Source organism: Schistocerca cancellata, chromosome 4 (assembly GCF_023864275.1).
Source record: "Schistocerca cancellata isolate TAMUIC-IGC-003103 chromosome 4, iqSchCanc2.1, whole genome shotgun sequence".
Lineage (NCBI taxonomy): Eukaryota > Metazoa > Arthropoda > Insecta > Orthoptera > Acrididae > Schistocerca > Schistocerca cancellata.
In genome coordinates this window covers 197,304,745-197,316,846 of record NC_064629.1, presented here as the reverse complement: position 1 = coordinate 197,316,846, position 12,102 = coordinate 197,304,745, and the positions used below count along the sequence as shown (strand labels likewise).

The 12,102-nt window shown below is 45.7% G+C and overlaps 1 protein-coding gene across 3 annotated transcripts in view; it reads left to right on the top strand.

Moving 5' to 3' along the window:
* The first annotated feature begins 7,946 nt into the window (after positions 1-7,946).
* LOC126183335 (uncharacterized protein K02A2.6-like) overlaps positions 7,947-12,102 on the top strand; it is a 242,393-nt gene continuing 238,237 nt past the window's right edge. For 2 of the 3 annotated variants that reach the window (XR_007536722.1, XR_007536721.1), the window contains exon 1: positions 7,947-10,017. Coding sequence is in view for 1 of the 3 variants with exons in the window: in XM_049925199.1 (XP_049781156.1) it covers positions 8,250-9,923 (1,674 nt within the window). In the remaining 2 variants the exon portion in view is untranslated. The remainder of the gene's footprint in view (positions 10,018-12,102) is intronic. The other variant, XM_049925199.1, reaches the window with a different exon arrangement.

Below are 12,102 nucleotides of genomic sequence, written 5' to 3'. Positions count from 1 at the left end.
CCATTTGAACCATTTTTTAAAAATCAACTGCAAAATTTGATTGAACAGGCAGAAAGACAAGAAGGCGACGGCGACCTAACAAAAACGTGTTAAAATAATCCTAACTGACAGCTACCCAGAATCGAAAATTCTGCAAAATTCCTTATGTATACCGTTGCACCACCTAAAAAAAAAGGAGTTATGTTGTAATAATACGCCATCAGACCTGCTTTCTTCATATTTCATTTACCGCTAGTAATTGAGAGCGTTGGCTATTTCTCAAGCGGTACCTAGATGAAATCAGACTACTGTCAGTACACACACACACATTATATATAGGGTGATTCAGCTGCTCCTATCTATGTCTTTTTATACAATCCGCAATGTTATATCTGGTCTTCATAAACCGAGTGCGAGATTTTCATTTTCTTTCGCTCGCTACACGCAAACAGTTAGTCCTGTAGAAAATATGAAAAGGACATTTTTGTAGGAAATATAATGTAGATAAGTTTTCGCTGGAGGCCATAGTTTTCGAGTTGTTCAAGAAAAACGTACAAAAGTGACCCTCAAACCACCTGGCCCACACTCATCCCTCAACAGTCAGCCAGCATTTCTACGAGTAGTATGCTGTTCGTAGCACTCCTTCCTACCGCTGTACAAAAATTTACGACTACATGAACTGTTCCCGGCATTCCTCCTTTTTTTTAGTTTCTATTGATTGGGCTATTATGCCACCGTAATTTTGTTAATATTATTAATTTGAACGTGCCCGTGAGGGTTACAAATGAAAAAGGACTTTTGTAAACATTACACTTAAACTAATTACGAGGGTGAGTCAAATGAAAACCTTAAATATTTTTTAAATATTATTTATTGTGTAGAAGTGGTACAACGCTGTATCACTTTTCAACATAATCATCCCTACGCTCAACGCAAGTCCTCCAGCGCTTACAAAGTGCATAAATTCCTTTAGAAAAAAAATTGTTTAGGTAGTCTGCGCAACCACTCATGCACCACGTGGCGTACCTCTTCATCAGAACGGAACTTCTTTCCTCCCAGTGCGTCTTTGAGTGGTCCAAACATATGGAAATCACTTGGGGCAATGTCTGGGCTGCTCGCTCTCTTCGTTTCCGGTTGGTGGAAGTGATCCCAGGTTTCGTCCCGAGTAACGATTCTTGCAAGGAAACCATCACTTTCTCGTTCAAAGCGCCGAAGAAGTTCTTCACAAGCATCAACACGTCGTTCCCTCATTTCAGGAGTCAGCTGCCCTGGCACCCATCTTGCAGACACATTGTGAAACTGGAGCACAATGTAGTGTGCTGACACATGAATAATCTGTAAACTTGCTGCAATGTCATTCAGTGCCACTCGGCGGTTTTCCTTCACTATGGCTTCAACTGCTGCAATGGTCTGTGGAGTCACGACTCATTGTGCCTGACCTGGACGAGGAGCATCTTCCACTGAAGTCACACCATTTGCGAACTTCCTACTCCATTCGTAGACTTGCTGCTGTGACAAAGCTGAACCTTCATTCGACGATGAATTTCAATAGGTTTCACACCTTCACTACGCAAAAACCGAATAACGGAACGCTGTTCTTCCCCGGTGCAAGTCGCAAGTGGGGCGGTCATCTTTATACTGATACTGCGACGATATGTGTGCATCTGCACTATGCTGCCACCTACAGGCCATTCTGTACGCTGTTTGTAGCACGCTTACCAACTTACAGAATAACGGCCCGAAAATTCCATTTGTTATTACAAATTTAAGGTTTTCATTTGACTCACCCTCGTACTTTGGCAATTCAATCCAAACTCAGCTCAACAGGCAAAGTAGTTTCGTAGTCAGAAGACCTGGCGAATATAACGATGTAATTGTTTATTTTATGCTGTTAAGATTCACAAAATTTTTATGTAAAATTTACACAAACGTCAATTTTACAATTTGTAAATGCTCGACTAAGCCAATGGCGTCATAAGGCAAGTCAACGAACGTCAAAAAAGGTCGCATCTGGAAAATAATTTGTGCAATTGAAAACTTTTTTACAACTGTAGGAGGAAGTGCCGGGAACAACAAACTAGAAATCCTGACCGGTGGGGACTGAGTGTGGGAGTCAGGTGTGTGTTTGGCGGTTACTTTTGTACCTTTTTCTTAAATAACTCGAAAACTACGGTTTCTAGCGGAAACTACATTACAAGTCCTACAAAAAGTTCCCATCCATTTTTTCTGTAGGCCTAACAGTTTGCTTTATATATATATTATTATTATTATTATAACGATTGTTCCCCTTTAGGAGAGCGATTGAACTTGAATTCATAATTTCATCTTCGGATGTTTCCTCTGTCCATTTTTTACCAGGCTGACGCGTTGTTCTTTCCCCAAACTTCACACTTGCGATTTTATGCCGGCACTCGGTGCGATCTTCGAGATTTTTTATGTTCATCTGCTGTAGATCCCTCTGGACTTCTTTCAGCCATTCTGTGCCACATTTACTCCTTGTTATAATATTGAATAATTTCTTTGCTGTTCTGGAGTCTTCCATCTTGTAGATGTGTGTATAAAATTTGGCTCGGCGCTTTCTGATTTCATCTGTTACTATGTTGATCTTTCTATAGAGCTCGTTTTGTGGTCTCTTCATCCAAATGCCATTTTTGTTGATTGGACCGTAAATCTTCCTGAGAATTTTTCTTTCCTGCTTTTCTATTTCCTTAATTTTAGAATGACCGTCAATCACCATTGTTTCAGCTGCATAGATTGCTTCTGGAAGAATCACTGTTGTATAGTGCCTTAATTTTGCTTCTGTCGAAATGCACTTCTTGTTGGAATGCGTCCATGTTAGCTTGTAGGCTTTCTGGAGCTTGGTGATTCTTTGTTCATTGGCAATTCGGTTTAATCCTGAGGACTGCATAGTTTCACCGAGGTATTTAAAATGGCAGACTTGTGCAATTTTACCATATTTTGTTATTAAAGGGGATTTATTTTCTGGCTGCCTTTCCATATATTGGGTTTTTTCATAAGATATCTGTAGTCCGGTTTTTTGTGAAATTTCATGTAGTTTTTCCACTGCGTGAATCGCTTCTGTTCTGTTATTGGTGATAATTGCAATATCGTCAGCGAAAGCAAGGCACTTGACTTTAATTCGGTTCTCTTTCTTGATACCAATTTGGGTACCCTTTACGTGAGGTTCCCATTCCCTGATTGTCTTTTCTAGAACAATATTGAAAAGGATTGGGAATAGTCCGTCCCCCTGTCGGACTCCAGATTTGATTTCGAAGGGTTCTGATACTTCGCCCATGAATTTCACTTTGGCCGTTGTTCCTGTAAGTGTCTGTCCTGTGATTTTTCGTGTCTTTCGGTCGATCCCAAATTCTTCCATGATTTTAAACAGGGCTCCACGGTCCACTGAATCATATGCTTTCCTGAAGTCGATGAATGTAACTACTGTGTTTCTGTATTTCCTCATTTGTAATATTGTCTTTAAGCACCAGATCTGTTCCGCACATGACCGTCCTTTTCTGAATCCGGCCTGGTATTCACCAATTAGTGTATCTGCTTGGGATTCTATCCTGTTTAAAAGCGCTTTGGAAAGGATTTTGTAAGCGACTGGGAGCAGGGAAATTCCTCTGTAATTGTTCATGTCTGTCTTGTCGCCCTTTTTGTGTAGCGGGTGAATTAGTGCGCATTTCCAGTCCTCTGGTATCTGCTCCGGTATCCATATGTCTGATATTATATGGTGTAATTTCTGCATAAGTATAGGATCGTTTAGTTTCCAGAACTCAGCAATGATCCCATCTTCTCCTGGTGCTTTGTTATTTTTCAACTGCTTGACTATCTCCATAATTTCTTCAAGATCCGGGGCATGTGAGTCTGGGTGTGTGAATACTGGAGAAGAGAAGACAAGTTTTTCTTGGGGTGGTTCGCAGTTGAGGAGGGAACTGAAATATTGGGCTAAGATTTTGCAGCTATTTTTCGTGTTGGTTTCCAAAGAGCCATCGGGTTTCTTGAAGCACAAGCTAGGCGCTTGGTATCCCTGTAAGTTTTCTCTGAAAGTCTTATAAAAATTTCTTGTATTATTTTTGATGAAATCCTGCTGGATTTCAGAGAGTCTGTTGTTGTCATATCCCCGTTTTTCTTTTCTAATTATTTTTGAGGTCTGTTTTTGGGTTTTAAGAAAGTTCTCCCAGTTTTCTTCAGTTTTGTGACTGCTAAATTTTTTCCATGCAGTTATTCGGTTGTCAACTGCCTCATCACAAGTTGCATTCCACCAGCGATGTTTCCTGTTGCGAGGGGGTTGTCCTAATTTGAGGGCTTCCTGAATTTTCTCTGTTAGTTTCTTCGAGTCTGTTGATTTTTCCTGATTAATTTGCATGATGATTTTTTCTTTGTTCAGTTGCAGATATTCCGGATCTGGTTTGGTACTTTTGGGTGGCCTTTTTAGCATTCTGTTGGGTTGGAATTTTGTTTTTATTTGGAGAAGATGATGATCTGATTCAAAGACACCTTTGCGGGTTCTGATGTTTTGAATTTCTTTTATGTTTTCTTTGGAAATTGCGACATGGTCTATTTGGTATTCACCCTGTCTAAGACTGGGTGATCTCCATGTGGTTAATTTATGTGCAGGTTTTTGAAACTGGGTACTCATTATTTTAAGTCCAAAGTTTCTGCAGAAGTCGATTAGTCTTTCACCATTCTTATTGGTACGTTTGTGTTTGGTGTGGGGTCCAGTGGTATCTCTGAATTTTTTTTCCTTCCCTAATTGTGCATTAAAATCGCCTACTAAGTGTGGTGTCACCGCCAGACACCACACTTGCTAGGTGGTAGCTTAAATCGGCCGCGGTCCATTAGTACATGTCGGACCCGCGTGTCGCCACCGTCAGTACTTGCAGACCTAGCGCCACCACATGGCAGGTCTAGAGAGGCGGACTAGCACTCGCCCCAGTTGTACGACGACTTTGCTAGCGACTACACTGACGAAGCCTTGCTCTCATTTGCCGAGAGACAGTTAGAATAGCCTTCAGCTAAGTCCATAGCTACGACCTAGCAAGGCGCAGTTAACCATATCTGGAGAGAGTCTTACTTGTATTCACCATAAACGATGTATACCAAAAGGATGGATTAAAGTTAAGTATTCCCAAAGCAACGTACTTTTCTTAATAGCATTCATCAAGTATCCTGTTCCAGAACTCACGCCAGCCGGCGTGTGTGTACGCGTGCCTATCGGTAACCTCACCCTGTGTCTAGACTCTTGTCTAGACACAACAAAACATGGCGACGAGTTAAAAAAAGGGTTTTGTTCTTTCTAATTGCTTACATTTACTTGTGTCATGGCTTCGCCACAATCTCCAGATGTACTGTCCGAATTTTATCGCTTGCAGAATCAGCAGACGCAGGCGTTATTGGATGCCCTTCGACAGCTCGTCCAGGGTCAACGTGCGCTGCAAACCGATGCGGCCGCCGCCGCTTCATCGCTACCGCAGCCACAACACGCAGTTGCACCCCCCTTCCGTCAATTTCGTCCTGACGACGAAAGCTGGACGGAGTGGTCCCGCCAGTTTGGATTCCATCTCGCCGCCTACAGAATTCAAGGTAACGAGCGGCAGCCTCACTTATTGTCTTGTGTCGGCGTGCAAACGTACCGTGTGATAGTGAAATTGTTTCCCCGACGCGACGTAGCAACTCTGTCCTACGAAGAAATTGTGTCGGCTTTAGATGCCTATTTCAAAGAAACAGTAAACGTCGTTGCAAAAAGGTATACGTTCTTTCGTACAAAACGTACGGCCGGTCAAACTAATAGGGAGTGGGTTGCAACTTTGCAAGGCCTTACTAGGGATTGCGCATTTGAATGTGACTGTGGCCTTCCTTATTCAGATACCATGGTGCGTGATGCAATAGCACAGAACGTTTCTCATGTTCGCATAAGAGAACAGATTTTGAAACTAGTTAATCCCTCCCTTCAACAAGTGATAGACATATTGGATAGGCAAGACACACTTGACTTTGCTCAGGAATCATTTGCAACTTCGCCAGCTGTGTGTCGCATTAACCGGCCCGCCGGGCGCGCTGCAAGGAACTGTAAACAGCCTTCGCGCACGCCAAGTGCAAAAACACGTGCCCCGCGAAAGCGAGCAAATGCAGTGCTGAAATCATGCCCGCGGTGTGCAACTAGACATTCGCGTGAGAATTGCCCGTCACGCCAAGCTATTTGCTTTTTCTGTAATAAGAAAGGACATGTTCAAAGTGTTTGCCAGAAAAAGCTCCGATCGGACACTACCAACCATTCCAGGCCCTTTGCTTCGCGCCGGAATCAAACCAAGGACACTCAGGCTCGGGAACATTCGCCCATGGACATTCATGTAGTTAATGCCACTCCGCCCAGTGTTCCTCTCTCTAACTGTGACTGTGTTTGTCCCACAAAAAAAGTGCGTCGACATCGACGGCAATCCCGTCACGTCGCATGTGATTCTGTCCCAGTGTCTGTTCAAGTTGCACAAAACAGTCGCTCTTGTCGTCAGCAAGACAATAAACTCTTTGTAGATTTGGACTTTGCCGGACAAGTGATACCATTCCAGCTCGATACCGGAGCTGCAGTTTCATTGCTCAATCACGCTACGTACAAACAACTGGGCGCACCGCCGTTGCGTGCCGCAAAAGTTCAGCTCACTAGTTATTCAGGACAGCATATCCCTGTGTTAGGACAGTGCAGCCTTCTTGCAACATACAAGGGACAAACAAAACTTGTGTCATTTTACGTTCTTCGTTCTTCTGCTGCAGTGAACTTGTTTGGTTTAGATTTATTTCAATTGTTTAACTTGTCTATCGTAAATCAGGTCCTATCGGTGAACCAGACTGTGCCTTCAGCCAGTGTTTCTAGTCTATGTGAGGAATTTGCAGACATTTTTGCACCGGGCCTTGGTTGCGCTAAGAACTATGAAGCACATTTGGAACTAAAAGTCAACGCGCAACCGAAACTTTTCAGAGCGCGCAATGTTCCCCACGCATTGCGTAATGAGGTCGCAAGAACATTAAACGATTTAGAATCACAAGGTGTCATTGAACGTGTGCAGGCTTCTCTCTGGGCCTCACCCTTAGTGATTTTGCAAAAACCTTCCGGAAAATTGAGACTTTGCGTGGACTTCAAAGCAACAGTGAATCCACAACTAGTGCCTGCTACTTTTCCTTTGCCCCGCCCGGAAGATCTTTTTGACAAACTGTGCCCGGGAAAATATTTTTCAAAGTTGGACCTAGCAGATGCGTACTTGCAAATACCGGTGAACGAAGAATCCCAGCGCGTATTGGTGGTTAACACGCATCTTGGACTGTACAGATTCAAAAGACTGCCATCCGGGTGTGCTTCAGCCCCTGCATTGTTTCAGCAATATTTACAAACTATTTGTGCGTCGGTCCCTACTGCAGCAAACTATCTGGACGATATAGTGATCTCCGGAAAGACAGAAGCAGAACATTTACAAAATCTCCGAACATTATTTCAGGTCTTGCGACAGAATGGTCTTCGCTTGAGGAAGGACAAATGTGTGTTTTTTGCTCGTGACTTGCCATATCTGGGCCATGTCCTTAATGCCCAAGGCATACATCCGAGTCCGGAGCACCTCCGTGCCATACAGGACTTGCCTTCGCTGCAAAATGTGAAGCAGCTACAGAGTGTGTTGGGAAAAATTAACTATTATCATAAATTTCTTCCTCATGCCTCTTCCATTTCAGCTCCGCTTCATCGCTTACGCCGTAAAGGTGTTCCGTTCGTCTGGTCGACGGACTGCGCACGCGCCTTTCGCCAATTGAAATCGGCGTTCCTTTCAAATACTTGCCTTACGCCATTCGATCCCCAGAAACCCCTTTTGTTGATGGTAGATGCATCGGATTTCGGGATCGGTGCTGTGCTTGCGCACAAAGAAGGTTCGCACGATCGCCCTATTGCCTTTGCGTCCAAATTGCTCTCGTCAGCGCAAAGAAATTATTCCCAGATAGAGAAAGAAGCTTTGGCTCTCGTGTTTGGTGTTACAAAGTTTCACGATTTCTTGTATGGTCGTCACTTTACCATCATCACAGACCACAAACCTTTGACATCGCTTTTTCATCCGAACAAGCCTGTACCTCCGCGTACCGCGCAGAAATTCATTCGCTGGTCTATTTTCCTCTCGCAGTACCGCTACGATATCTTGTATCGGTCCACTGCTAAGCACGGAAACGCAGATGCGTTGTCCCGTTTGCCAGTTGCTGAGGATAAAGCATTCGATTCTTCCGAACTTGCTTGCATGTTCATTGATGCGGAAACTGATGATGTGGACGAATCGTTTCCGATTGATTTTCGCCGTGTAGCTGCAGCCACAGCTGCTGACCCTGTCCTTGCTACCATTTTGCGTTTTGTTGCTACGCAATGGCCCTTGTCGAAGTCGCGGATCGAGGATCCGATGGTTCGCCGATTTTTTGCTCACAAGGAGAGACTTTTTGTACGACGTGGTGTTTTGTTGTTGCGTTCTGATAATGATCAGTCTAGGGTCGTGGTCCCACGTTCGTTACAGTCATCTGTCTTAAAGCTTCTCCACCAAGGACATTGGGGTATAGTGCGTACGAAACAACTTGCTCGTCAGCACTGTACTTGGTTCGGAATCGATGCTGCGATTGCGAATATGTGCTCTTCTTGCATGGCGTGTGCCAAACAACAATCCGCACCGCTGCGGAAATTCTTTGCATGGCCAAAAGCCACTTCCCCATGGCAACGCTTACACATAGATTTTGCTGGTCCCTTCTGGAATGCTCGATGGTTGGTTGTTGTCGATTCCTTCAGTAATTTTCCTTTTGTTGTCCGGATGTCTTCCACGACGTCTTCTGCCACCATCCAAGCGTTGTCTGCTATCTTTTGCGTTGAAGGTCTTCCACAGACTATTGTTTCCGACAATGGTCCACAATTCATGTCCGCAGAATTTCAGTCATTCTGCAAGGCCAATGGTATTCAATATCTGACGTCCGCGCCGTTTTCGCCTCAGTCAAACGGTGCCGCTGAACGATTGGTCCGGACTTTCAAGTCACAGATGTTGAAGTTGAAAGAGTCGCATTCTCGGGAGGACGCGTTGTTGCTATTTCTGTCTTCGTATCGCTCTCAGCCCCGCGATGGTCGCTCGCCGGCTGAGTTGCTTCACGGTCGTCCTCATCGAACCTTGATGTCTTTGCTGCATCCGCCGCATCAGGTTCCTGTGCAGCGGCAGACTCCTGCTTTTGCTCCTGGCGACGCTGTATTCTATCGCAACTATCGCGGTTCACGGCGTTGGCTCGCAGGGCGCATTCTTCGCTGCCTCGGCCGCGCGATGTATTTGGTTTTGGGGGCCTCTGGTGAGGTGCGTCGGCATCTCAATCAGCTGCGCCTCTGTCGTCGCCTGGGTTCTGCCGCTCCCCGTCTGCTTTCAGCGACGGATCCGTCCGGTCAGCGCCCTGGGGATCCATCTACTGGCTCGCCTCATCCCCAGGTGTTACCGACGATGCCTTCCATTCTGCCCCATGGCGTCGCGCCGCCGCCGCAGCCGCCGCCCGCAGTGGACGCTTCGCTGCAGCCGCCAACCGCCTCCCTGGGTCACGCGCCGCCGATCGCTTCCCGTGACCAGCTGTCCTTCGCTCCGGACCACATGGCGTCATCGCGCGTCGGATACCCCGACGCAATGGACGTCGACCCTTCGGCCCCTCCTGTCTCTTTACGGGCGCATACGCCGCATGTTGACGTGCACCCTGGAGTAGGTTTCCAGGCGTTTCCTAGCTCCCCTCGGACCGAATGGCCGGGTGCGGGTGGCACAGCCTCGCCTGTTGTTAGGCTCCCCACCTCATCGCCTACGTCAACATGGGGGCCTCCCCACGGCGGGCGGAAGCGTTATAACACGACCGTTCGCCGATTTGCGGGGGAGGAATGTGGTGTCACCACCAGACACCACACTTGCTAGGTGGTAGCTTAAATCGGCCGCGGTCCATTAGTACATGTCGGACCCGCGTGTCGCCACCGTCAGTACTTGCAGACCTAGCGCCACCACATGGCAGGTCTAGAGAGGCGGACTAGCACTCGCCCCAGTTGTACGACGACTTTGCTAGCGACTACACTGACGAAGCCTTGCTCTCATTTGCCGAGAGACAGTTAGAATAGCCTTCAGCTAAGTCCATAGCTACGACCTAGCAAGGCGCAGTTAACCATATCTGGAGAGAGTCTTACTTGTATTCACCATAAACGATGTATACCAAAAGGATGGATTAAAGTTAAGTATTCCCAAAGCAACGTACTTTTCTTAATAGCATTCATCAAGTATCCTGTTCCAGAACTCACGCCAGCCGGCGTGTGTGTACGCGTGCCTATCGGTAACCTCACCCTGTGTCTAGACTCTTGTCTAGACACAACACTAAGATTTTCACATGGTGCCTAGGTACTTTATTTGTTGTTTCTTCTAGTGTTTCCTAGAAATTGTCCACTGTTTAAGGGTAGATTTTATTGTGGTGATTTGTGGGGGCGTGCACATTGATCAGAGTGTATGCTTTATTAGCTGATTTTACTGATAACAGGGAGACTCTCTCATTGGGAGACGTGAAGTCAATAACTGAGTCGAGTACGGAAGTGTGTACGGCGAATCCTGTTCCGAAAAGTGGTAGTTTGTCTCTTACTTTTATGGCAGGTTTGCCCTTGTAGATCCTGTAATTCTCTGTGTTAAAGTGTCCTTCATCTGTGAATCTTGTCTCTTGCAGTGCAGTGATTTTCAGGTTAAATTTTCCCATTGCGTTGGTGAGTTGCTTTAATTTGCCTGTTTTAGTGAGGATGTTCACATTAATTGTACCAATAAAATTTTTACGTTTCGTTTTGAGAGTGTGACGAGTTTTTGAGAAGCTCCGATTCTTCTGCGCATGGTGTCCCTGATCCCCCAGAATCCGATGATCAGGTGAATCCAGTCTGTCGACTGGTGCCTGGGGTAGTGACTCTGTGGTCGTCTTTTCCATCATGCGTTCAAGTTGAATTTTAGTTTTTGTGGTGATCTCTGTTGAGACCACAGGTATACGACTCGATTTTTGAGTTCGAGAAGATTTTGTGCAGCCGCCTCAACTAGAGGAACAGACGCTGACCACTGGCCGCCAGATGCTGAACAGACACCACTGGGTTTATTGGTTTTTGGTCCGCCCTGGGTATTTCATTTCCCCAGTACCACCTATATCTAGGAAGCTTTCCCCTATCCGCCACCCGGGGAGGCGCCCGATGGGGGTACCAACAACCCCACACGGGTCCCATACAGACGAACAATACTCAAAGACCTGACGAACTAACGTATTGTAAGCTAAGGACTGCATCGCTTCAGGATTCTACCAATAAACCGCAATCTAGAGTTCGCCTCACCCGTTACTTGTGTAATCTGATGATTCCATTTGAGATCATTTCGAATAGTCACACCCAGATACTTGACGGACGTTACCGCTTCCAAAGACTGGGCATTTATTTTGTACTCGTACACTAATGGGGATTTTCGCCTTGTTATACGCAATAGGTTACACTTACTAATATTGATAGATAACTGCCAGTCATTACACCATGCATTTATTTTCTGCAAATCCTCATTGATTTGTTCACAAATGTCGTGTGATACTACTTTCCTGGAGACTATAGCATCATCAGCAAACAGTCTCAGGCCGCTGTCAATACCATCAACCAGATCGTTTATGTAAATCGTAAAAAGCAGAGGACCTGTTACGCTTCCGTGGGGCACACCTGAAATTGCGCTTGTTTCTGTTGAAGTCACCCCGTTCAGAACGACATACTGCTCCGTGCCTGTTAGAAAACTTTCTATCCAACCGCATACGTCATGGGATAGACCGTAAGCGCGCGCTACAGTGCGGAACTGAGTCGAACGCATTTCGAAAGTCAAGAAATATGGCATCGATCTGGGAGCCGGTATCTAGAGCCTGTTGTATATAAAGCACAAAGAGGGCCAGCTGTGTCTCGCATGACCGCTGTTTCCTAAAACCGTGCTGGTTTCTGCAGATGAGCTTCTCAGAGTCTAGAACGGTCATTATGTCCGAACACAAAATATGTTCCTTGATTCTACAACAAATCGATGTCAGTGAAACTGGCCGGTAGTTATGTGCATCCGA